Source organism: Corythoichthys intestinalis, chromosome 13, assembly GCF_030265065.1.
Source record: "Corythoichthys intestinalis isolate RoL2023-P3 chromosome 13, ASM3026506v1, whole genome shotgun sequence".
Lineage (NCBI taxonomy): Eukaryota > Metazoa > Chordata > Actinopteri > Syngnathiformes > Syngnathidae > Corythoichthys > Corythoichthys intestinalis.
Window position 1 is genome coordinate 699019 of NC_080407.1, and position 22073 is coordinate 721091.

Sequence of the window (22073 nt, forward strand, 5' to 3'; positions counted from 1 at the left end):
CACATTGACAGAACCCATTTTGGGTGTATCAAACAAGCACCTCTTGCACCAAAGATGGCATTGGCCGGTCGGTACTTGATTCCAAGACGAGAGCGTCGTGCAGTCGCCGGATCTGCTCTGGAGAGAGAGCCGGCTCTTCGTAATGCACCCGCAGCCACGGAGTGCCTAAAATGATAAAAATGAACCCAAATGTGTAGCGAGAAGAGAATCCGGAGTGAAAGTCTGCCGACTGCCGAACCCCACCTTTGGTGACCTTCTGGCCAAAGGGGACCAGTAACTCCGCCCCCACGCTGTGATTGACAGGCTGTCCGGCCTTGGAACGTCCGGCCCCCAATTTATGCAGCACTTGCGCTAAAAGCAAACCGTCCACGTCCACCGGCACGCCTACCGTGGATGCCAGACCATTGCCGATGACGCATTAGTATGTAACGGATGCGTTGCACCAGTTGTCATTTTTAATTCAATTAAATCCATTTTGTAGTGAGTAAGTACCATCACGGCCGGCGGTCAGTTCGAGTTGATGCCGGGCCTTCCTGAGAATCTTGAAGTAGTCGACGTCCGGCGAGCACAGCTCCCGGGCCGTCTCCCGGGAGACGCCCTGAGCCTCCATCATGGCCCGAAATTTCTGCAACGCGTCTCCGCTCGCCACGGCCCGAAAAATCTTCCGTCCGCCTTCCGATCGGTCGGCCGCCAGGCCCGCCATGTACAGCAGGAGGCCGCCTGAGAGCCGGTCGGACGTATTGGCGGTTAATAGCGAGAACGGGCGGTAGGAGTCAAACGGGATTACCCAAAGTGACGACCAACTCCATGAGGTCCGGCAGCGCGTCCCCCTTGAGCGTCTCCAGGGCCTCGACGACCTCCAGACCGTTACCCACCCTGCGACCGATCACGCCGTCCATGCGGCTCAGCACCGCGCCCGTCCGCATGCCCAAGTCGTTCCCCGCCTTCACCTATGACAGTCACGCCGTCGTACGCCGCACGGAGATTGGGAAACGCGCGGCGCTTACCAAGAGGCGCGCCAGCTCCTTGGCACCGTCCAAGTCTTTGTAGAGCGCGGCGCGGCCGAACTTGACGTCCAGGACGAGCGCCGTCAGCGACTCGGCGCCTTTCTTGGAGATGATGGAGCCTGGTGGCGAGAAATGATTTCCGGGACCTTTTGGGGGGCGCGCCCTGGCGGGGCGTTACCCGTGATGAGCGGCAGGCTGTCCACGGTGCAGGTGATGTCACGCGTGGCGTAGAGGACACGGTCGGCGGGAACCAGCGTCTCCGTCTGACCCACGATGCAACAGCCCACCTCGCTCAGGATGGTGCGCACCTGACAAAAATATTTCATCACTGTGGGCATTTCATTGCGCCAAACCCCTGCGTGTACGTGACTTTCTCGTCCCTAAATTTTGGCGAGCCATTTGGATTGACCTCACGCAGTACGATCCATTGCTCAGACTGGCATCTGCCCCAAAAGCGTAACATATTTATGTCACACTGCTCTTGCCATAGTGTGCACTTCCTGTGGGTGTGGTATTACAGTAGACAAGGAATCTCTGTGATGTGTCGGGGGCACATATGCTGAGAAGCACGCTGAATAAAGAAGTGTTGTCCCATTCAAGTCTCTGCCTGACATGTACTTAGAGTAAGGAAGTACATCTTTACAATTCAGACCAATGTGAAAGAGTCACCTGCTCAGCTGTTTGGTAGACGCTGAACCCGGGAATAGACTCCAGTTTGTCCAAGGTGCCTCCAGTGTGGGCCAAGCCTCGCCCGCTGATCATGGGCACCTGGAAGACATCCCCAGCCCAAAAAACATTTGCGAATTCAGAGTCGCTTTTTGAAAAACTGCAAAATACGCAGGTATTGGCAGTTATGGAGCAGTCTTCAAAGCGACCTTGCATCCGCAGGCGGCGAGGGCGGGGGCCAACACCAGGCTAACTTTGTCGCCCACGCCACCCGTAGAGTGCTTGTCCACCAGCAACCCCGCCCACTCCGGGGGCCACGACATCACTTCCCCAGACAGCATCATCTCTTTGGTCAGCGTCGCCGTCTCGCGCGCATCCATGCCCTGCTGCCAGATGGCCATCAGCATGGCGCCTGGCGGAGAATAACCCGAGGGGTGAACGTCAACACGCGCACATTTTAAGTACGTATCCAATCACTGAAAGAATTTGAATTGAAAGGAACGGAGAGTGGTCCTCCTAGTAAGTGGACTGCAAGGGTTTTGCGTTCGTCACCCGTCTGGCAGTCTTGGATGCTCCCGCTGGTCACGGCCTCCATGAAGGTTTTGATGTCACTGTCACTCAGCTCGCCGCCGTCTCGCTTCTTCTTGATCAGCTCCGGGATGGACAACATCGCTGCATTTGCAGAGCGATCCAAATTGCTTTTTGGGACAAAAGCATTGAAGCACACTTTTATTGTCAAGGTTACTCAAACCGGTGGTATCAAATGCCAGAGCCGATACATCAGGGTATTTGACCAGTTGGATCGCTCTGCTTAGCTGCAAAGATTTTGTTTGTTCACACAGATTCGTACTTGGAATAGAGAGCTTTTATTGTGAACCGTGCTGTAAGCTTGGCTACTGCTGTCAAAAATGGGTGGCTTCCAATTCTGATATGTTGTTTGAAACAAGGCAAAAGGGTACGTGAACTAATTACTGTAGAAGTACTTACTGTACAGTATGAGTCATTCCACACACAGGCTGCGAAACATGTTTTCCTGTCGACTTTTGTAATTGTGTTCCATCTAAATGATACGAGTTCATGACTATGATCAAGCATAAATTTTGCACTTAGGAGCCAATAGAATGATCCGTTTTCTGTCTTCATCCACTTGTCAATTACGACCACTGTCAGACTAAGGAGCCACACACATCAAGTTATTGCACATCTTGTCCACCAGAGGTAGCACTATAACACTAACTTGCCGATTTAGACCCCAGCGTAGCACGCAATATCAAATGTCATCAGCTAAAAACATAAGAAATATCATCAGGTCAGGGCTCACCTGAGGACGACGAAAGTTCAACTAAAGCAGCGGTAAAGAAAAAATGTGGACATGCGAGTTCAGAACCCTGAACTCCGCTCAAGGTTGGCCAATCGCGTTGGAGGGGGCGTGGCCAGGCCGTGTTGACTCACGGTTCAAGTTCAAGGACTTCCTCACATACAGTACAGTATTTTCAATTTGCGCATTCTGAAGATTTGTCAGTCAGTTCCGACGACCGACCGACGTGTGCCGTCCGTGTCAGTTTTTGAACCTTTCCGTCGTTGTAGCATAGACTTCATAATACTTGACATGACGCAGGGCGCAGGGTCGATCCGTAGGGGGCCTATTTTCAAAAACTTCAAATATTTTCAAAACCAAAGCTGCTACTGACCTAAAACCAAAACCTTAGCCATATGTGAGTGTCCATGAACAGTGGCATCAAAAAATTCAAAGTCGTTCGCTTATAAAATCCCGATTATTTATTCTAAAAGAATAGCAAAATTTAAAATGGCTATAAAATTCTCAGATTTTACATTAGTTGCACAAAAATCACCAAATGCTGAGATAATTACCTATATTATCAGGATCAATAGCAATATTTAACATATCATATGTGTTTTTGCCTAAAATAGCAACTTTTTTTTTATTTACTGCTTAGTTTTCAACAGCTAATAAATCACTCAATTTAACATCAGAAACTTAATACTTGAGGAAAACATACAAAATCAATGATAATATATAGATTGTAAATGAATTCTATATACAATCACAACTAGAATAGCCCTTTATGATCATTATACAGTTGAACAATGAAAATGTGGAACATCTCCCTTTACAGTGCAGGGTAAAAATAAGTTCAAATCTCAAAAGTGACATGCAAGTATGAAATCTAAATAAACAAATATAAAATGCGTATGAGATAGTCTTATAATTCAGGCAGTGCAAATAATTGATGTGGCGTTACCAGGATGTGAGCCTCGTCTTTCAAAAATCACAGCCTCTTTCTATGCCTTGCGTTTTCTGGTCACCTCGTCCCTCTTCCTCACCGTCTCCTTCCTGCCCTCCTCGACTCTGCACCTTTTTCTGCCGGTCGGCCAAATCCAAGGCCTTGTTCTTCCTAGCTACTGAAGTCAAATCCTTGGAGAAATTCGCACCAAAACAGTTGAAGAGGGACCACCAGGAACTCCAGTAGGTGCTCTTGTGTTTCTGGCACATCAGGGAGTCCCACAGCGACATTCCAATGGACGCCATGTGGGCCATGGGGAGAAATGGCCGCTTGAGGACCGCCCGGCCAGTCTCCGTGTCCCCGTGGTCATGGAGAGGAGCCTCAGCCCGGTGTTGGCGTTGACGACCGCCATGATGACCCCGCGCTCTGCAACTCGAAGAGCGCACCGGCACCATCTGGGTCAACTTGTGCCGGCCTCGACGGACCACCTGGTCAGCACCTTCAGGCTTAAGAATCGGGCTGTACTCATCCTCTCAGGCTCCTAAAAAACATGTTTTGATTAGGGCTGTCAAACGATTAAAATTTTTTATCGAGTTAATTACAGCTTAAAAATTAATTAATCGCAATTCAAACCATCTATAAAATATGCCATATTTTTCTGTAAATTATATATATATTCTGTACAATAAATTGTTGGAATGGAAAGATAAGACACAAAATGGATATATATATACAGTGGGGAGAACAAGTATTTGATACCCATTGGCAGTGTATCAAATACTTGTTCTCCCCACTGTACATTCAACATACGTTACATAAGGACTGTAGTGGGCATTTCACTCTACTGTCATTTAAATCTGTCTATGCTGTCCTCACTCTGAAGCGTCTACTTTTTCCAAAGTTAGACAGCTAGTGAACGACGCCTTAATAATCAGACTTCTTCCTTTTTCCATCTGATTTATTAATAAAATAGCCTCAAACCATTGTCCTCTTTAGACCGTCATAAAACTACACCAAAAAAAAGTACACAAGCATTGCATTAGCAACAACGTTAGCTTAGCACGCTATACAGGTTCACTAAACATAAACAAAAAGCGTCTCATACAAAAAATAGAACATTTCGCTACTAACATAATATGTACATTCTTTACAACAACCATACTTACGGACAAATCTTGTCCAAGGATCATATAAGCACAACATTATCAGCCCGAGACGTCGTGCAGCCATATTGAACTGGCAAGACAAAAAATAAACCATGTCGCAAAGCGACCACAAGAGTTCGCTGTTAGACAGCACAAAAAGCCTTGCTGTCAAACTTACCAAAAGGCAAAATACTGTCTGAGCAGGACATGTGCGTTAATTGCGTCAAATATTTTAACGTGATTAATTTAAAACATTAATTACCGCGCGTTAACGCGATAATTTGGACAGCCCTAGTTTTGATTCATCTTTTTTTATAAAGTGAAAAATACTGGCACTTACTTCAGCCCCAGGACACCTGGGCAGCACCATTCAGCCGTTGTTGTGAAAGCTGCTGTAGATGTTCTTCCAATAGTGCACGGAGTCAAAGTAGACAAAGATCTGCTTGTTGCCGTCGCATAGGGGTTGGTGTAGGACCAGGTGCCCTCTGGGAGCTCAAGGCTGGCGTAGTAGCCAGCATTATTGGTGTGGCCGTCAAAACTGACTAGAGTGGAAACACACACAGAGCTTTTTCTGTTGAAAATTCTTGTGAATACATGCTTAAATCCCTAAAAATTTTTATAAACGTAAAATAGTCTCGGTTTTTGGTTAAAAGCAAAAAACGGGCAGTTAGTATTCATTTTACATAAATATGTCGAAGTACAATGCTAGTCTGTTAGTGACTGTAGCTAGCAGCTGTGAGTGGAAACCGAGCCTATTCTGTTGAAAATTCTTGTGAATAAATGCTAAAATTCTTTATAGATATGGACGTAAAACAGTCTCTATTCTTGATTAAAAGCAAAAACCGGGCAGTTGGCAGTTATGTTACATAAATATTGCGAGGTATGATGCCAATGCCGGAGCGGCTAATTTCTCCCATTGATTTTTTTCTCAACATTTCAAAATGCGTGCATGGTACGAAAAATATAATAATTACCTTGAATCCTCGAGAAAAAAAAAAAACACTCCTGAGACAATCCTTCTTGTTAGTATGCGGTCCAGCTTTCGTACTTTTTAAATGTAAATCCGGCTTTGTCCTCAAAAGCATGTGTGAGAGTTTCACGGCCACAAACTTCTAATAAATGAAGCCGGGTCACATAGCACCAGACAGTGAATGAAGCAGCTGATGTGTCAAGTATTATGAAGTCTATGGTTGTAGTAAATAAGCCTTTATTAGAAACAATGTTTGGGGTGTGAAAAGAAGAAAAGAGCACAAAGAAACAGCAAAGCCATCCAACCGATTCAATTCAATCACGGACAATGTCATAGGTGGCGCTTTATTAGCACGCGCGGTAGTACAATGCACATTCATACAAGAGCTACAAGTCACACACACCCAAATCGGACCATCAATCTTAACTCACTGGCAGTCAGTGACGGCAAAGTTCACTTGAAATGCTCCCCTTGTAATCATTGGTCAAGCATTAATCAACAGCCCAGAAATTTCCGTCGGGTTACATGACAAAATTTGAAGACTTCATCACGACGCACCAGTCTATTGCTTGAGCATTATTTAGGAATAACTATTCAAGCTACATTTCTATGTGTAGACTACAAACTAATCTTTACGGTTGTTTAGCATCAGGTGTCGAGTAGAAAAATACACGCGCAGTGCATCGGAAATGTATCTTTATCGTCGCGTTTCCAGGAGAGAAATGACATTATTCCCAATGGAATAAGGCTCCGTTATTTTCCGTTGCGACTGGTGTGAGAATCAGAAGTTTCCACCGATGGCAAGTTCATAAAAAAAAAAAAAAAACTCATGGCAGAGTGGAAACTCCTCCTCTGACCTTCACCCCCCCCTCAATTTTGGACTGGAATTGCCAGCCGCGACAGACTGATCTGCTGCTGATTGGCTAAAGGATGACAAAGTTCTTTGCTGTACAGATGGCTTCCCACGTGTAGCACCATGTCCGATCAACACGTATCACATACACGGGCGGGCGCGGTCGACGAGTCATCGTAAACCTCGACACATCGTCATATTAAAAGTGAAAAATAGAATCAACACTGGCACATCATTGCTCATCAAACCTAAATGAGGATGACTGACCTTACGCACGACCAGGCACTAATAGCATTTTGGGTGGAAAGGTCGCACGGCGTAAGAGTTTTCGCTTTCAATATGTTACAAGCTACCGGAATGCCATCCGACTTGAAAACAACCCGTGGCCTTAAAGACCCTGGAAAGTCGATTCAGAATTTGGAGCGGGGGGCTTCACTCCTGCACGGCCGCCGACGATCGCCTCGCGGTCAGCCCGGAGTGCGCGCGGAAAAAGCTAGGAAGAAGATTTGTATTTTCAGAGACATATTTGTCTTCACTTTACAGGGACTTTAAGTTGCCACCCTACACCCAAAACCCAAGTGCTGCGTGCATAGAGTCCATTATATTCAGAACTATTCAAAATGAAGACTAATATTATTCAGGGTTAATAATGATAATAGGTGGAAGAAAACAAAAAAATCAACTCTTTGATCGCCCACGCAGAACGGGCCAAGCTGAAACACATTCGGAACTTACTTACTCGACGTCTTCTAGCGCTGGGAGACGGTTGTAGGACAAGATGGTGATGAAAAGGGATGGAGATGATTGATGATGGTGGTGAATGAGATGAATGATGGATGACTCGATCTACGGACAGGACGGATGAGAAAAATGAACACGACGGGGGCGGAAAACATTTTGCGTCCTGGACGTCGGCGATCAACGAGCCGAACTGGCAAAACTAGCGGCCTATAGCGGCGACGGGGGTCAAGTGGCGCCGTCCAATAGCTGCCTGAGGGCTCGCTCGATGTTGATGCGGTGACCCAGCCGGGTGACCCCCAGCTCCACGTAGTCGTCCTTGGTGAGGGCGGGGAGGTGCGAGCCTTCGATCTCGTGCTCCTGGAAGCGCTGGCGATGCTCGGCCAGGCCCACGCTCTCCAACCAGTCGCCCACGTCGTACTTGTTCCACAAGCTGAGCGGACGCTGTCTCCAGGGCCTGAGCGCCAGCAGGGGGCCGCTGAGGACGGGCGAGGGGCACGGGGAGGCGTGCGGGGACGGCGAGGGCGAGCGGGAGCGGGTCCGAGCGCTGGCGCTGCGCATCACGAAACGGACCTCTTTGGGTTCCGACGGCAGGCTGAGGCTGGACGACTTGAGGATGGTCAGACCTCGACCCGAGCTCAGGTCCGGGCGCTCGGGGGAAGCCGCCGGCCTATCGGAAGGGGTCGGGGAAGGGGACGGGGAAGGACTGCGGCGGGTGACGGGGTAGCGACTTCCCGGCCGTACTGTGTAGGTGGCGCCGTATCCTCGCTGGGAGATGGTGTGCAGCTCGCCCAGGCTGGAGAACAACCTGCGACGTCACCAGACCGTTAGAGTCTTGGTTTAGCATCTTAGCGTGTTAGCATCAGAGAGCGGCGTGTTACTGGTCTGGCATTTTGACTGTTCTACAACTACCCGGTGCATATTAGTGCGCAGCGTTAGTGGGGAAGCACTGCCCGGTAGCTTTGTCAAGCGGTAATTATCTTCGCCAAACTGTATACTGTACTACATCAAGTTGTTAGCAGATGCGAGCGTCACGTTAGCATCAGAGAGCGATAACAAGAAATGTTTACCAGAGACAAAAACCTACGATTTTCTCTCTCCACTGTCCCCACATCTGCAAATACACGAACCAAACTTTGGGTTACAGTGCACGCGCGCGTGCGTACGTACAGGTAACGTACCTGGCACCACCTACAGGGGACCTGCGTCCGGGGTCGAGGGGACTGGGCTCCTCCCCCAAGGAGTGGCTGTCTTTGTTGAGGAGGTGGAGCCTGTTGGCGAGATCCAGGCCCGACTCGGCCCTGCCGCTCAACTCCAAGGCCGAGGCGGACCCTTGGCCGCCCAGCGCCGCGGGCCGGCCCTCTTCGTCGCCGCCCCCCCACAGCTTAGAGCGCCGCTGGAAGAGGTAACGCGGTTGGCGGGCGGCGGCCGGGCAGGCGGGCGAGGACGGCAGCAGTTCGCTGTCGGACGACTGTTTGAGAAGAGGGTCCCTGAGGGCCGAGCGCCCGCGCCCCACGGGCGAGCGGAGGCGGGGCTTGAGCGCCGAGGCGGTGTGGCCGGCGGGCGGCGAGGACGGCGGGGCGGCGGGCGACGCCAAGGTGATGGAGGGAGGCAGCGAGCCGTCGCGGGGCTCGTCGTCGTCCTCGCCCGCGTCGCCCTCGCCGCCCCGACGCGGGGTCACGGCCAACGGGGAAGGAGGCGCGGCGAAACCGGGGGGCGGCGTCACCAGACCGATCCGACGTAACTCTTCCCTCGTCTCCTCGTCGCTAGATGACAACAACGCGGGCGGGAGGGTCACCGTGTAGGCGCCGCCTTCTTCCTCCGAGCTGCCGACAGTCAGGCTCCTTCGCCTGTCGACGGCGGCCGAGTGGCTTTCGTTGGCCAGGTTCGCCAGCGGGACGGGTCTCCAGCGCTCCGGGGAGGGCCCCGCGGGCGACGTCACGCCGCCCTCGGCTTCGGGACGCTCCGCCTGACCGTCGGGGAACAGAGGCGGAGTGACGCGCTTGTGTCGCAGCTCCGGGCTGCTCTGAGGGGTGGCGCGCTTGCTCCGCTGTTCGGGGCTGGTCTGCGGGGTGGCCCGCTTGGAGCGAGGCTCGGGGCTGCCCTGCGGGGTGGGGACGGGGGTGCGCTTGTGGCGGCCCTCGGGACTGGCGGCCGGCGTGGGGACGGGCGTGGCGGAAGCCGAAGAATGCTTGGTCCGCGGCTCGGGGCTCGGAGTGCGAGCGGTGAGCGCTCGTTCGCGCGCCGCCAGAGCCAAGGCCAGCGGAGACGAAGGATCTGAGGAAGGGAAGAAACGTTTGAGCGCGCTCCGATGACGCTCCTCGACGTCGTTCTTACCGAGAGGCTTGCCGGTGAGCGGGTGCAGGAAGGTGTGCGGGGTGGGCGAGGGCGACAGGACTGGAGCGGGAGGAGGAAGCTCGCCCAGGTCGTCCATGGAATGGCTCTGAGTCAGGAGAGGGGGCGCCTGGTTGTCAGAGACGGCGCCCTCTACGGACAGGAAGAGGGAGGAGCGGCGGCCGTGGACGCGAGCGCGCTCCGACAGAACCTGCTGCTGGTAGAGCTCCGCCCTGCTGGGGCTGCCCGGGGCGCTCCCCTCCAACTTTCCGTCCTGGTCTTTGAGGCCTGCGCACCGGAAAAGGAGCTCTGGCTCGACGAGGAACAAAAGCACGACGGGGCGGGGCGGGGCGGGGCGCGCCTACCTTGCTCCTCCACGGGAAGCTGTTTGAGCAGAGGTGACTTCCTCCTCTGAGGTTTGGCCGGGGGGGCCTGCTGTCCCACGTTGGCGTACGGGTTTTCGATGGGTCGGCCGCGGCGTCGCGACAGCGGAGAGTGACCCAGCGCGGCGGTGTGGAGAGACAGCGTGGAGGTGTGCGAGGACGACACGTGCATGGCGGCGGCGTGCATCTCCGGCTGAAGCTGAGGCGGCGTATCCTGCAGGATGATCATGGATCGCGCCTTCCTCTGACGCTCGGCGTGACTCCTGGAAGGCGCGTCCGAGAGCTCCTGCAGCCTGGCTTCGGTTCCCGGCTTGAAGCTGGACCGGGTGAGGCCCTCCCCTCTGGCGGGGGGAGGCGGCGGAAGGAAGGAAGGGGGCGGTCCCGAATCCAGCAGGAAGAGCGGGGACGGAGGAGGAGGCGGCGCCGTCTGGGGAGGCGGAGGGATGAAGCTGTCGGTGAGAGAGGAGCTGCGGGGAAAGCGGCTTTCGTGGATCAGGGCCGAGATGCGCTCGTCCTCGGGGGTGCCTGCGGGGTAACGGCGGAGACTTTTTCAGTACCGTCGACAACGATAGACGTCCGTCCCATCGAACGGGTTCCGATCCCTTTGAAGCGGATAAAAGAGGTCTCACCAAAACTTTTGGTTCTGGACATCCCACGGGGGAGCGCCATGGTGCTCTTCTCTGGGCCCGAAGGCGGAACGAGACCTTGACGCTCGAACAACGACTTCACGAGCACACGCATTGCAGTGTTTTACACGACCCTATTGGCACTTTGGCGGTCGACCGCCAAATCTTACGTTAATCTCGGCCTGAGTGATTCTCCGGCTGGTGGGTCTCTGCTTGACCGTGGCCGCCCTGAAGTCGTCGGAAGGCCGGGACCGCAGAACCACTTCTTGCGTGTTCCCCGCCAGCATGTCGTCCAGTTTCTCTGCAGATCAGAGTTTTGTCAGGACTACATACAGTACACTTCCTTTGTGCTTTTATTTCCCACTGATCACTTTCACTGACACCACAGCTGCGTGCGAGAGGACCTTGTTTTGAATGAAATCATTTTCATCACACACATGGAACAGAAGAACCTCGACAAAGACTTAGCAGCACGTATTGTGACCTCTGTGATCACGTGACTTACCAAAGCGCCTCCTCCTGGCTGCACGGAAGGAAAAAAAGTCAACAAGACCGCTTACATATTGACTTAGCGTGCGCACGTGAGCGCTAGTGCGTGTGCGTACCGATCTCCTCCAGGTCAGCGGTCATGGACTTGGATCGTAGAGTCAAAGAGGTACTGGGGGCTCGCTTGGGAGGGGGAGGAGCTATGAGAAAGACAATATGCCGGCAACTTATTCAAAATTGCAGCGCAGCCCTGAATTCGCCCACTCGTATTAAAGGCCAACCTTTCTTCCTTATCAGATTGGTGTCCGACTTGCGAGAAACGGACACCACCTTCATCAGCAGGCGGCTGCCGCCCTGTCGGATCAGCGCCACCACCTGGCGGTGGCCCACCTTCACCACGTCGGCACCGTTGACCTGCGCGCACATCGGCAAAAATCAAGAGGTCACAGGTAACGCGGTTTTGTCGCGGGTTTCTACCAAATGAGCCGAACCGTCGCACCTCAATGAGGAAATCTCCGGTACGTAGACCCGCCCTCCAGGCCACGCCGCCCTGATCCACGGACTCCAGGTACTGCAGGGCGGGAAACGCCGGCGTGGGGGCAAACTCCTCGATGGGGGTCTCAGCTAGCAGTGGGGAAAATAACGTATGCCAATCCCAACAATTTCAAATGAAACGCTTTCTACCTTTAGCTCCCCGCAGGACAAAGCCAAACCCTTCGCTCTCTCTCTTCTGCAGGACGGCAATCTTCTCCTCGATCACGTAGTCGCTGACGACGATTTGATCGCGTGGTGAGCGAGGATTCCGCGACAAGTACGGCCCCGCGGCGGAACTCACCTGTATGAGGTGTAGTTGTCGTACGAGCCCACCGTGTAATGTCGGAACAGTCTCTTGGTGCGGTCCTCCCGAGTCTCTAAAAAAAGAAAAAAACATTTCTATAAATTACAGCGCGTTCCCGGGATGGTATTTCCCGTGGTGTTTACCCAGTCTGGGGTCGTACTGTCTCATCTGAACTTCTTCGACGCAGTCGGCGGGAAACCAACCGGTTCTTCCTTTGACGTTTCCTTCCCAGAACCCGCCTTCGCCGATGGACAAAACTGTACGTCCGCGACGTATCGGGTGTCAGTACAAAATACATCTTCCCTGGGACACAAAAGTCGAGTTACCTTTGACCCTTTCGCCACGGTGCAGCTGGATCTCGCCCGGCCCCTGGGGTACGTGGGAGCGCGTCGCGATGAAGGTGCGTCCCGGCACGGCGCTATACAGCCTCTTCTTTCTCACTTGCGGGGTAAGAGGCGGCGAAGACGGGGGGCTGCTCTCCACGTGAGCTCCGCCGCCACTCGGACTGAGGAGAACGTCCGTACGGTAACGGTCCCCATTTTTATTTATTTTTTTTGGTCAAATAAGAGCCGCCCCACTCACCTGAGCCTGCGCGCGTGTCGACGCAGCGAATGCGAGTGCGTGTCCAAGTGCGTTTCCAAGCTTTGCAGGGATGGGCCGGGGGAGGAGGCGGGGCTTTCCAGAGCGTTGTCGCTGATCGAGCGAATCAGAGAGCGCGGCGAGGACAGGCCGTTTCCCGCCGGGGACCTGACGGTTCCCAGGCGCCGCCGCTTGGTGTAAGACGGAGATTCTCGGAAGGGGACTACTTAGACACACACGTTTTTTTCTGTAATGTATGCTCATTTACGCTTTAATATAGGAATAATTATTGTATCATTCCCTCCACTCACCGACATCAGAACTTTTGTGAATCTTGATGATTTCGGCCAAATCGAAGTTCCCGGCGATGATGGCGACCTAAGCGGATCAACGTCAGTTTATGAACTAACTCATTCGCTGCCGGCCCGGGTCAGAGAGCACGTGTTGCGGTCGTAAAAGAAGGAAATCGATATCAAAAACGGCCGTTCTCGGCGACGGACGTCCGATCCCTTTCAACTCTGGGTTAAAACGGATCGGACATCTATTGCCGTCAACGGCGGCCAAAGAGTTCATTCAAAGGTGTCGCCGCGGACCTGAAAGGCCGTCTGGTTGTTGTAATTCTTGATGTCCTTGTTGGCGCCTCGAAACAGCAAGACTCTGGCGCAACTGTCCTGCAGGGGGCACAGTGGCGACATACGTTTGCACGCTAGAGGGCGCCCCGGTACCTGCGAGGCGCTAACTTTCCTACCTGGTTGTACAGAGCGCAAAGGTGCAGCGCCGTGTTTCCCGATGCATTCTGGGAGCTCATGTCGGCTCCGTAGAACAGCAGGTGCTCCAAGTGCTGAACGTTTCCGTGGCGACACGCCTAAACACGCACGGGATTGATTAGGCCGCTCAATTCGAGCAGGCAATTGTAGCGGTGATTTGCGTGGGCGACTGAGCGTTTGTCACCTGATGGATTTCTTGCCAACCGTTCTCGTCGGTCATGCCTGTAACCATGACAACCGGCAGCCTTTTATCAGTCGAGCGTTTTTGCCGCGAACGAAACAACAATTGTCAAATAGACGGAACTGTGTCCAATTGAGCCGGGGCCTTCCCCCGGTGCTCGTTCGTGCATTTTGGCAACATGTAAATTTGGCCGTCAAACTCGAGGACGGCTCGCAATGGCATTTTGAGTACCGAGCATGGCGTGGTCCTGCAGCAGAAGCTCGCAGCAGTAAGGGGCGCCGCCCACCATGGCCGAGTGATAGAGAGGAGTCAGCCCCCTGCTGTCCTTGTAGTCCGGAGACGCTCCCAAGTCCAGGAGGGTCTAGAAAGCACAGGGAAGAGAGTCACCCACCGACGCGGTCCTCCGGCCCGGCCGAGAGGCGGCACAGTCTTCGTCCTCGCCCACCGTGAGAGCGGCGCTGTTGCGGCACATGACGGCCCGATGCAGCGCGGTGATACCGTCTCGGGTGCGGAAGTCCAAGTGAGCGCCGCCGCTGCGAAGAACTTTGATGAGCTCGCAGCTCTCCTCCAACTGCACCGCCAGCGTCAGAGGGCACTCTGAGGAGGAGAACAATGCGGGTGAGGCGAGTCCTTTTTTTCCCCCCCGCCGGAGGAGACCAACCTCCGCTGTCCGAGTCGTGGAAGTTGGGGTCCAGGCCCTTTTCCAGCCATTTGGAAACCTTCTCTACATTCTTTTGGTGGACGTGTTCCATGAAGCGCTTCAGATTGGCCTGAAACGGAATGAAACGAGTTGGCACGGGCCTCGGTCGTCGACCGGGAAATTCTTTGCCTACTTTGGTGTGAAGCTTGGCCAGCTGCTTGTCGTCTACGTAACTCTGCGTGTAAATTCTGCGTTTGTAACGAAACTGGAAGACAACGTGAGCACGTCAGCAAGGCAACAAAAGATTTGGAGGACTGTGTTGGGAATCATTCGCTCCTTCCTAATCATGAAATTAAAATCAATAGTTACAGAGACGTCACATTGTGGGTTTTGGCGATTTGCAGAAAGGCTCGCGATTCCAAACACAGCCAAGCGAGCAAGAAGCGAGCGGGAGGGCGCACCTCAAGGTACGGAATAGGCGTGATGGGGGGGAGAGGGTACTCTTTCAAAAGTCGCTCCTCGTCCAGAAACTTGCCAGCTCGGCCGTTGAACGCCGGCTGGAAGAGACCATAGTTCAAAACATCCGACAGAGACTGAGTCAAGGTGACCAGAACCCTCTGCTTACTGGTCCAAACGGGTAACTCTGGATCCAACCGCAAACACTTCTGAGAGAGCCACAGACGGACACACGGACACGTTTGACGCGACACTTTGACCCGGCTTTCGCCTTTGCACCTCACTCCCGTCACATCCGTCCTTCCGGCCGCCGGAGCGGCACGGCGCGGCGCGGCGCGCGAGCTACCGTGTGCGTTACCGTCTGCTGCAGGTCCGGGATGCCGACGCGGACCACGACGCTGTTTCCGGAGGGCGCGTCCTCGGCGTCGTCGTCGTCCCGGGCAACGGTAGAGCCTGGCGGGTTGCCGTTAGTAACCGCCTGTTGGCGTGGGCGATCATGTTTGGTGTCAGCGGCCGGACTCAGAGGCATGTGGCTGCGAGACAAAGTCGCCACCGGTCAATAGAACCGCCATTCTCCTTAGCCCCGGACGGGACAGAACAAAAACGAGCCTCGCGCTCACTCAAAATCACAGACGCCACATTGTAAAATGTGAATGAATACTTGCGCCTCAAAGTCAAGGTGTATTACTCTCTTACAACATTAGAATTCAAAGGCTAACCTACAGTGGGGCAAATAAGTATTTAGTCAACCACCAATTGTGCAAGTTCTCCCACTTGAAAATTTTAGAGAGGCCTTTAATTGTCAACATGGGTAAACCTCAACCATGAGAGACAGAATGTGGGAAAAAAAAAAAAAAAAAAAAAAACAGAAAATCACATTTTTTTAAAGAATTAATTTGCAAATTATGGTGGAAAATAAGTATTTGGTCAATACCAAAAGTTCATCTCAATACTTTGTTAGGTACCCTTTGTTCGCAATAACAGAGGCTGTAACTCTTCACAAGCTTTTCACACACAGTTGCTGGTATTTTGGCCCATTCCTCCATGCAGATCTCCTCTGGAGCAGTGATGTTTTGGGGCTGTCGTTGGGCAACAACTCCCTCCACAGATTTTCTATGGGCTTGAGATCTGGAGACTGCCTAGGCCACTCCAGGACCTTGAAATGCTTCTTACGAAGCCACTCCTTTGTTGCCCCGGCTGTGTGTTTGGGATCATTGTCATGCTGAAAGACCCAACGACGTCTCATCTTCAATGCCCTTGCTGACGAAGGAGATTTTCACTCAAAATCTCTCGATACATGGCCCCATTCATTCTTTCCTTTACACAGATCAGTCGTCCTTGTCCCTTTGCAGAAAAACAGCCCCAAAGCATGATGTTTCCACCCCCGTGCTTCCCAGTAGGTATGGTGTTCTTCGGATGCAATTCAGTATTCTTTCCCCTCCAAACACGAGAACCTGTGTTTCTACCAAAAAGTTCTATTTTGGTTTCATCTGACCATAACACATTCTCCCAGTCCTCTTCTGGATCATCCAAATGCTCTCTAGAGAACCGCAGACGGGCCCGGACGTGTACTTTCTTCAGCAGGGGGACACGTCTGGCAGTGCAGGATTTGAGTCCCTGGCAGCTCATTGTGTTACCGATAGTAGCCTTTGTTACTGTGGTCCCAGCTCTCTGTAGGTTATTCACTAGGTCCCCCCGTGTGCTTCTGGGATTTTTGCTCACCGTTCTTATCATTTTGACGCCACAGGGTGAGATCTTGCATGGAGCTCCAGATCGAGGGAGAATATCAGTGGTCGTGTATGTCTTCCATTTTCTAATAATTGCTCCCACAGTTGATTTCTTTCCACCAAGCGTTATACCTATTGCAGATTCAGTTTTCCCAGCCTGGTGCAGGTCTACAATTTTGTCTCTGGTGTCCTTTGGTGGAGTTTGGATTGTGACTGACTGAAGTTGTGGACAGGTGTTTTTTATACCGATAATGAGTTAAAACAGGTGCCATTAATACAGGTAACGAGTGGAGCCTCGTTAGACCCCGTTAGAAGACGTTATACCTCTTTGACAGCCAGAAATCTCTTGTTTGCAGGTGAACAAATACTTATTTTCCACTCTAATTTGGAAATAAATTCTTTAAAAATCAAACAATGTGATTTTCTGTTTATCTTTTTCCACATTCTGTATCTCATGGTTGAGGTTTACCCATGTTGACAATTACAGGCCTCTCTAATCTTTTCAAGTGAGAGAACTTGCAAAACTGGTGCTTGACTAAATACTTATTTGCCCCACTGTACGTACAAATGACTATTTTGCTATTGACCAACGGAGAGTGTGTGGTACAATTGTTTTTTGTTTTTTTAATAATAAGTACACTAGTCACAAACATTTCCTGACATTGGGCTCTGGAGTCAAATTTGACCTCAAGGAGACAATACCCTCTCCGGATAAACCTCAATTGACCTTCTGGAACCTTCGGTGGGTCTAACTGTTGCACGTTCCAGTCACGTCCGCTATTATCTGACCCTCTACCTTCTGCAATGCCAATTACGGTCGACGGATGTTCCATCACTTCCTGTTTTTCAACTCCCACAACTGCCTTTCCTAGTAACTTTCCAAGAGTGCAACCGGCGGGTCACATGACACGGTCACCAGTGACTTTTCCCAATTCTGTCAATGAACGCGAGTACGACACAGTCGGCACGGCGAACGAAAACCGCCCGTCAGTTGACGAAGCCCCAAATCGAACGTCCGCTCGCGTCCCGGTGCCCTGTTGTCATGGCAACTGGAATAGCAGGGAATCCTGCGCTAACCTCACTGTGTCACTCTCGGCGCGTGCGTGCGTTCGACGTGCTCGCCGTTGCTATGGCGACGCAGCTGAACAAATTTACGCAATTTGCCGGGTTTAAACTACATCATACCTGCTGACTCTCGCTCTTTTTCCATCCGGCTCAGACGCATCTAGGACACATCTGCTAATGGCGGGCGCTCACCGGCGGCCGTGTTTGCCAAAAGATTCGGGAGAGCGAGCGGCTCGTCGGGACAACGCTGAGAGGGCTCTTCAACCGGGGGCCCTCGGGAGTCCTGACTCGGGGAGCGTTAAGTCATTTGCGGGAAATATCATACATATTTTAAATATATATGTCATATTAAATACAAGGAATACTAAACGGGGAAGGCCCTGCAAACCTTAGCATTGAAAGCTCAGACCACATTAATCTGAAATCCTCACCAGAATAGGGTAGAAAAGGCATTTTTACAGATTTTTTTTAAAGGGATTAATGTCAGCTTTCCTGGGGAGAAAAAAAAGAACGATCTGACAAGAATAAACTCAACGAGCCAGGTTACGACTCATCAAAATATCGCGGCGGAAGACATCTTTGCGATTGTTTTATCCTGACAATATATTTTGGGGAAGGTTAGGTGTCGTATGTCCTTTGGAGGTACTTATTCCATTTTTGGGAGGGGGAGAGTGTTATAAGGGGGCCCTTAGAAATCAAATTCTTTTGAGAAAGGAAACGAAAGAAGCCCCTTCCTCTCCCAGTACAAGTGCTCTATTTTGGGCTGGCGACAACACTCGACTCAAACGTTGAATAAGTGATGACGAGCGAGGTTTCCCGCATTGTATTCTACAAGGCTGAAGCTTCTCTGGCGAATAATCGCCAGGCAAGCGAGCGATCACGCGGCGGACCCGGCATTGTCGTCATTCTGCCTGAACGGCAGACCGTACGACCGGGTTTGAAACTGTCAACTCGGAAAAGGGGAGAAGAAGTTTCTCAACTTACGTCAATTCTTCAAATGGCTGCAAAGCTTCTCTTTTAGAACTCCTCAATTCACTTTGAGCTCAAAGTCAACGGACTGCCCTAAAATGACCGAACGCTGCCGTCGTACCTATTGGCGACACTCCCATCCAACTTTTCCAAAGCGCGATCTGATCCCGAGCCCGCTTCAGGGTTCCGATCTTCTTTCGATCCGGTCGCTCGGCGAGTTCTGGTCAGGACACCTCGGCTGGACGGCGGCGGCGGCGGGGAGACCTTCAGACCCTATTGTGGGAGCCGCTCGGCCCATCCTGGGGAGGGCGAGAGGAAAACGGGGGTGGGCCAGGATGTGGACGAGGGGAGGGTGAGAGGAGAAAACAAAAGCATCAGCTTGGTGAAGACAACACAACCGCCGTCTCGTTTGGAGGTCATTTTGAGATACACTCTTTTTAGTTTTTAGGCCAACTCGGGGCCGAGACAACAACAAATCGTCTTCCAGCGCTCGACAATTTGCGACGGACTAACAAGAGGCCGCGTCGGCAGCCAAAAGAATCTGCGCTCTTCGCAAAGATCGCACTACTTCCTGTGACTCACACTTCCCGTTTCCTGTCCGTGTGGGCGAAGGAACGGATGCGAGGAAGGAAAAGGTGAGAAGCTGGACCGCGCTGATAAGCGCCGTTGAGACGCCGGATCGCGTGACACGCGATGAGGTGAAGCAAAATGTCGGCCATCCGCTTTTCTATCCAGAAATATCCCCACATGGTCGGGAGCACATTCCAGCAGGCCACATTGAAAGCAAATCGATTCATTTGGTGACACTTGGAAAGTTGAACTTGGCGTCAACTGCGAGAGATGGAACCGTGCCATCCAGACCGGATCGGCTTGCGGTCACATCTCCTGGTGGGTGCTGGAAATGGAGCTCCCTTTGCCCATTACCATGGCAACCACTGGCAGGAGCTGATAAGACCCACTGTTCTCTCGCTCACACACACACGTTATCTTGTCAAGTTTCTCACATTGCTCGCAGCCGAAGCACGAAGGCTCGCCGTTCTCGTTCTTCTCACCCCTCGAAAAGTCGGGCTCGGTGGACACGAGACGCCGACTTGTCTCCAAAGACTCGCCGGTTACCATGACAACCGTGCGATGTGCCAAGGAGACACACTTCCTGCTTGAAGTGGTCCCCCCCCCCCCCCCCCTCCCCCCTCCTAGCATGAGCAGATCCGCTCTTAGATCCACCACGGCCTACACACTCGCTGCCGCGCTTACGTAACGCGCGCGCCAGATGAGCGGATGCTGGGGAAAAGTAAAAGTGGAGGTGGGACTAGTAGGGAAAAGGATCAAAGCAAGGGGGCAATGCGAGGAGAAAAAGAGGAAATAAGTTTATGGAAAAGAGTCAAGGTGACAAAGTTGTGGAAATGAGATAAGAGGAGGCGACTAAGGGGAGTTCTCCAGGGAAAGAACCGACAAAAAGAGACAGTGAGGAAAGGAGAATAGGAGGCCAGGAATGGGGAAAACCTGTGGTGTTGAGGAACATCTTCATGAGAAAGTAGGAGATGTCAAGGGGTCAAATGGAGGCCTCCCGAGCAGCAGCAAAGCCCGTTCGGCAAAAAGTTCAAGTGAAAAAACTTCAAATGGCGCCTGGCCCCTTCCATCCGCCCATCTTACCTTGCGTTCCCATCACTTATACGCAGTCGCCGGCTCGAACGCCATGACCACAAGCCACGCCCACCGTGACAGGTGGAGAAAAGCAAGCCCAAAAAGTGCACCGACGTCCCCTGAAAAGTTGCGGCCGTCGCCGAGCCGACGCAACGCGACGACGCGCGCAAGCACACACGCGTGCGAAGACTCACCCGGCACGGCAGCGACTTGTTCTTCATCTTGATGACTGATGGGGAAAAGAAAAGGAAGATGATGGAGGAGGAAAAAGAGGAGGAGGAGTTTGCGGGGACCAGAAGATGAAGCGAGGAAGAAGCAGGACGAGTGGAAGGCTGACGGCTTCAGCCCACGCACGCACGCACGTGAGCATGCGCACGTTATCTCCCACTCCAATGCGTGGGATTGAAAACACACCTCCTTCTCCCTCTTTTTTTGCCTCGCTCGCTCGCCCGCCCGCCCGCCCGCCGACTACCACAGCGAGAGAATCGGGGTGATCGGCGTGGGTGTGGAGGAGCGGCCCCGTCGCCATGACAACGGTGCACTAGAGCGGCCAGGGAGGAGGGAAGTTCGCTCCGGCCAATCGCGGCCCACCCGGTGCATGACGGGAACTCAAGAGGCCAGCCGCTAATAAGTCCAGCGGTGCCTCTGTTCTGTAAGCGCCCTCGGCACGTAAATCCCATTCCGAAATGACGAGAAATGTCGAAGTGTATTTCTTTTTAATATGAAAAATAGCACTCCAACAGAATTTGCGCCACTCCTTCACATGTTTGAACCTTGGCCACCAGGGGGCAGTCATGAAAAAGATGCATCAAGAATACAATCAGTGATCCCTTGCTGCTTCGCGCTTCAAACTTTGCGCCCTCACTTCATCGTGGATTTTTTTTCAATGAAAACAAAAAAAAAATACAGTATTTTGAAATGTTAACATCTATGCATGTATCCATGTACAAATCTGTTGTCTACATTTCTCATTTAAATCCAAATGATTACATTTGCAGTGCTTAAAAGCCATTTATTAAAATATACAAAAATTGTTTGTATTTGTTTTAACTCATTTGCTCCCAAAAACGTATAAATACATTCTATTTTTAATTGTTTCAGTGTCCCAAAGACGTATTTATACGTCTTTTACATTTTTTTTTTTTTTTTCCCCAAAAAAGACATCTCTGGATTCTGATTTATCTAGCTCCAAAGCACAAAGCTGAAAATCCATTTTAAAGCAATAAAAATGGCCACTGGAGGGCAGTAGCGCATTTGGTAAGACCCGCAACCCGATTCAACGGCAACGAACGGCCAAGCCGCACGGCCAGGTGCCGGCGGAAGACGGCCAAATGGATGCCAGCCGGCGGACGACCGAGCAGAACCGGTAGGACACCTGGGATGCCAGGCGCTGGACGACCGGGCAGAACGACCGGGACCACTAGTGCAGCGGACGATGCCATTGAGTCCGTGCTGCTCGCGAGCAGAGGCCGCAGACTCAAAAAAAAATATCTTTATGAGATAGACGGCGATGAGGGAAAACTTTAATCGGCTGTCGCGGCCAGAACAGCGTCATCTTTCAGTTAGTTATGTGTAAATAAATTGTTACTTTGCTATCAAAAGCTCTATTTGTCTTAAAAGGAAAACATTCGGATGTAACTAAAGCAAAAAATAAGTGTATAAGTCAAACATGTTTGAAATGTATCCTTTCACACAAAAAGCTCAATTTATCCGTTTTTTCATCTGAAATTGGAAAATTGCTCAAGCTATTTTC

The 22073-nt window shown here is 51.9% G+C and overlaps 2 protein-coding genes across 8 annotated transcripts in view; both read right to left on the reverse strand.

Annotated features, from left to right (window-relative positions):
• Window positions 1–7734, reverse strand: part of tymp (thymidine phosphorylase) — a 19600-nt gene extending 11866 nt beyond the window's left edge. Inside the window, exons 1-12 of the mRNA XM_057854682.1 lie at window positions 7627–7734; window positions 5405–5606; window positions 2661–4460; window positions 2226–2371; window positions 1883–2085; window positions 1677–1775; window positions 1186–1315; window positions 1008–1126; window positions 788–950; window positions 493–720; window positions 244–384; window positions 41–165 (exon numbers count right to left, since the gene is read on the reverse strand). Coding sequence (XP_057710665.1) covers window positions 41–165; window positions 244–384; window positions 493–720; window positions 788–950; window positions 1008–1126; window positions 1186–1315; window positions 1677–1775; window positions 1883–2085; window positions 2226–2371; window positions 2661–2752 — 1446 coding nt within the window. The 5' untranslated portion in view covers window positions 2753–4460; window positions 5405–5606; window positions 7627–7734. The remainder of the gene's footprint in view (window positions 1–40; window positions 166–243; window positions 385–492; window positions 721–787; window positions 951–1007; window positions 1127–1185; window positions 1316–1676; window positions 1776–1882; window positions 2086–2225; window positions 2372–2660; window positions 4461–5404; window positions 5607–7626) is intronic.
• shank3b (SH3 and multiple ankyrin repeat domains 3b) lies at window positions 5613–20757 on the reverse strand. Of its 7 annotated transcripts, none has more exons than XM_057854547.1 (28): window positions 20515–20757; window positions 18798–18975; window positions 15274–15448; window positions 14921–15124; window positions 14653–14724; window positions 14481–14589; window positions 14265–14416; window positions 14051–14180; window positions 13823–13860; window positions 13620–13736; window positions 13465–13542; window positions 13183–13249; window positions 12875–13094; window positions 12619–12797; window positions 12436–12549; window positions 12290–12365; window positions 12139–12221; window positions 11954–12078; window positions 11736–11868; window positions 11574–11654; window positions 11474–11491; window positions 11139–11269; window positions 10972–11065; window positions 10325–10867; window positions 9963–10247; window positions 8807–9902; window positions 8713–8739; window positions 5613–8433 (listed from the first exon to the last, which is right to left on the reverse strand). In XM_057854547.1, the coding sequence occupies exons 3-28, from the start codon at window positions 15442–15444 to the stop codon at window positions 7854–7856; spliced, it is 4923 nt and encodes a 1640-aa protein (XP_057710530.1). In that variant the 5' UTR covers window positions 15445–15448; window positions 18798–18975; window positions 20515–20757; the 3' UTR covers window positions 5613–7853. The 7 variants fall into 7 exon arrangements, with proteins under 7 accessions (XP_057710530.1, XP_057710534.1, XP_057710535.1 ...); XM_057854551.1 differs by lacking the exon at window positions 20515–20757 and having other exon boundaries at window positions 14921–15016; window positions 15085–15124; window positions 18692–18820; XM_057854552.1 differs by lacking the exons at window positions 18798–18975; window positions 20515–20757 and adding an exon at window positions 17828–18678 and having other exon boundaries at window positions 14921–15016; window positions 15085–15124.
• Window positions 20758–22073: the final 1316 nt, after the last annotated feature.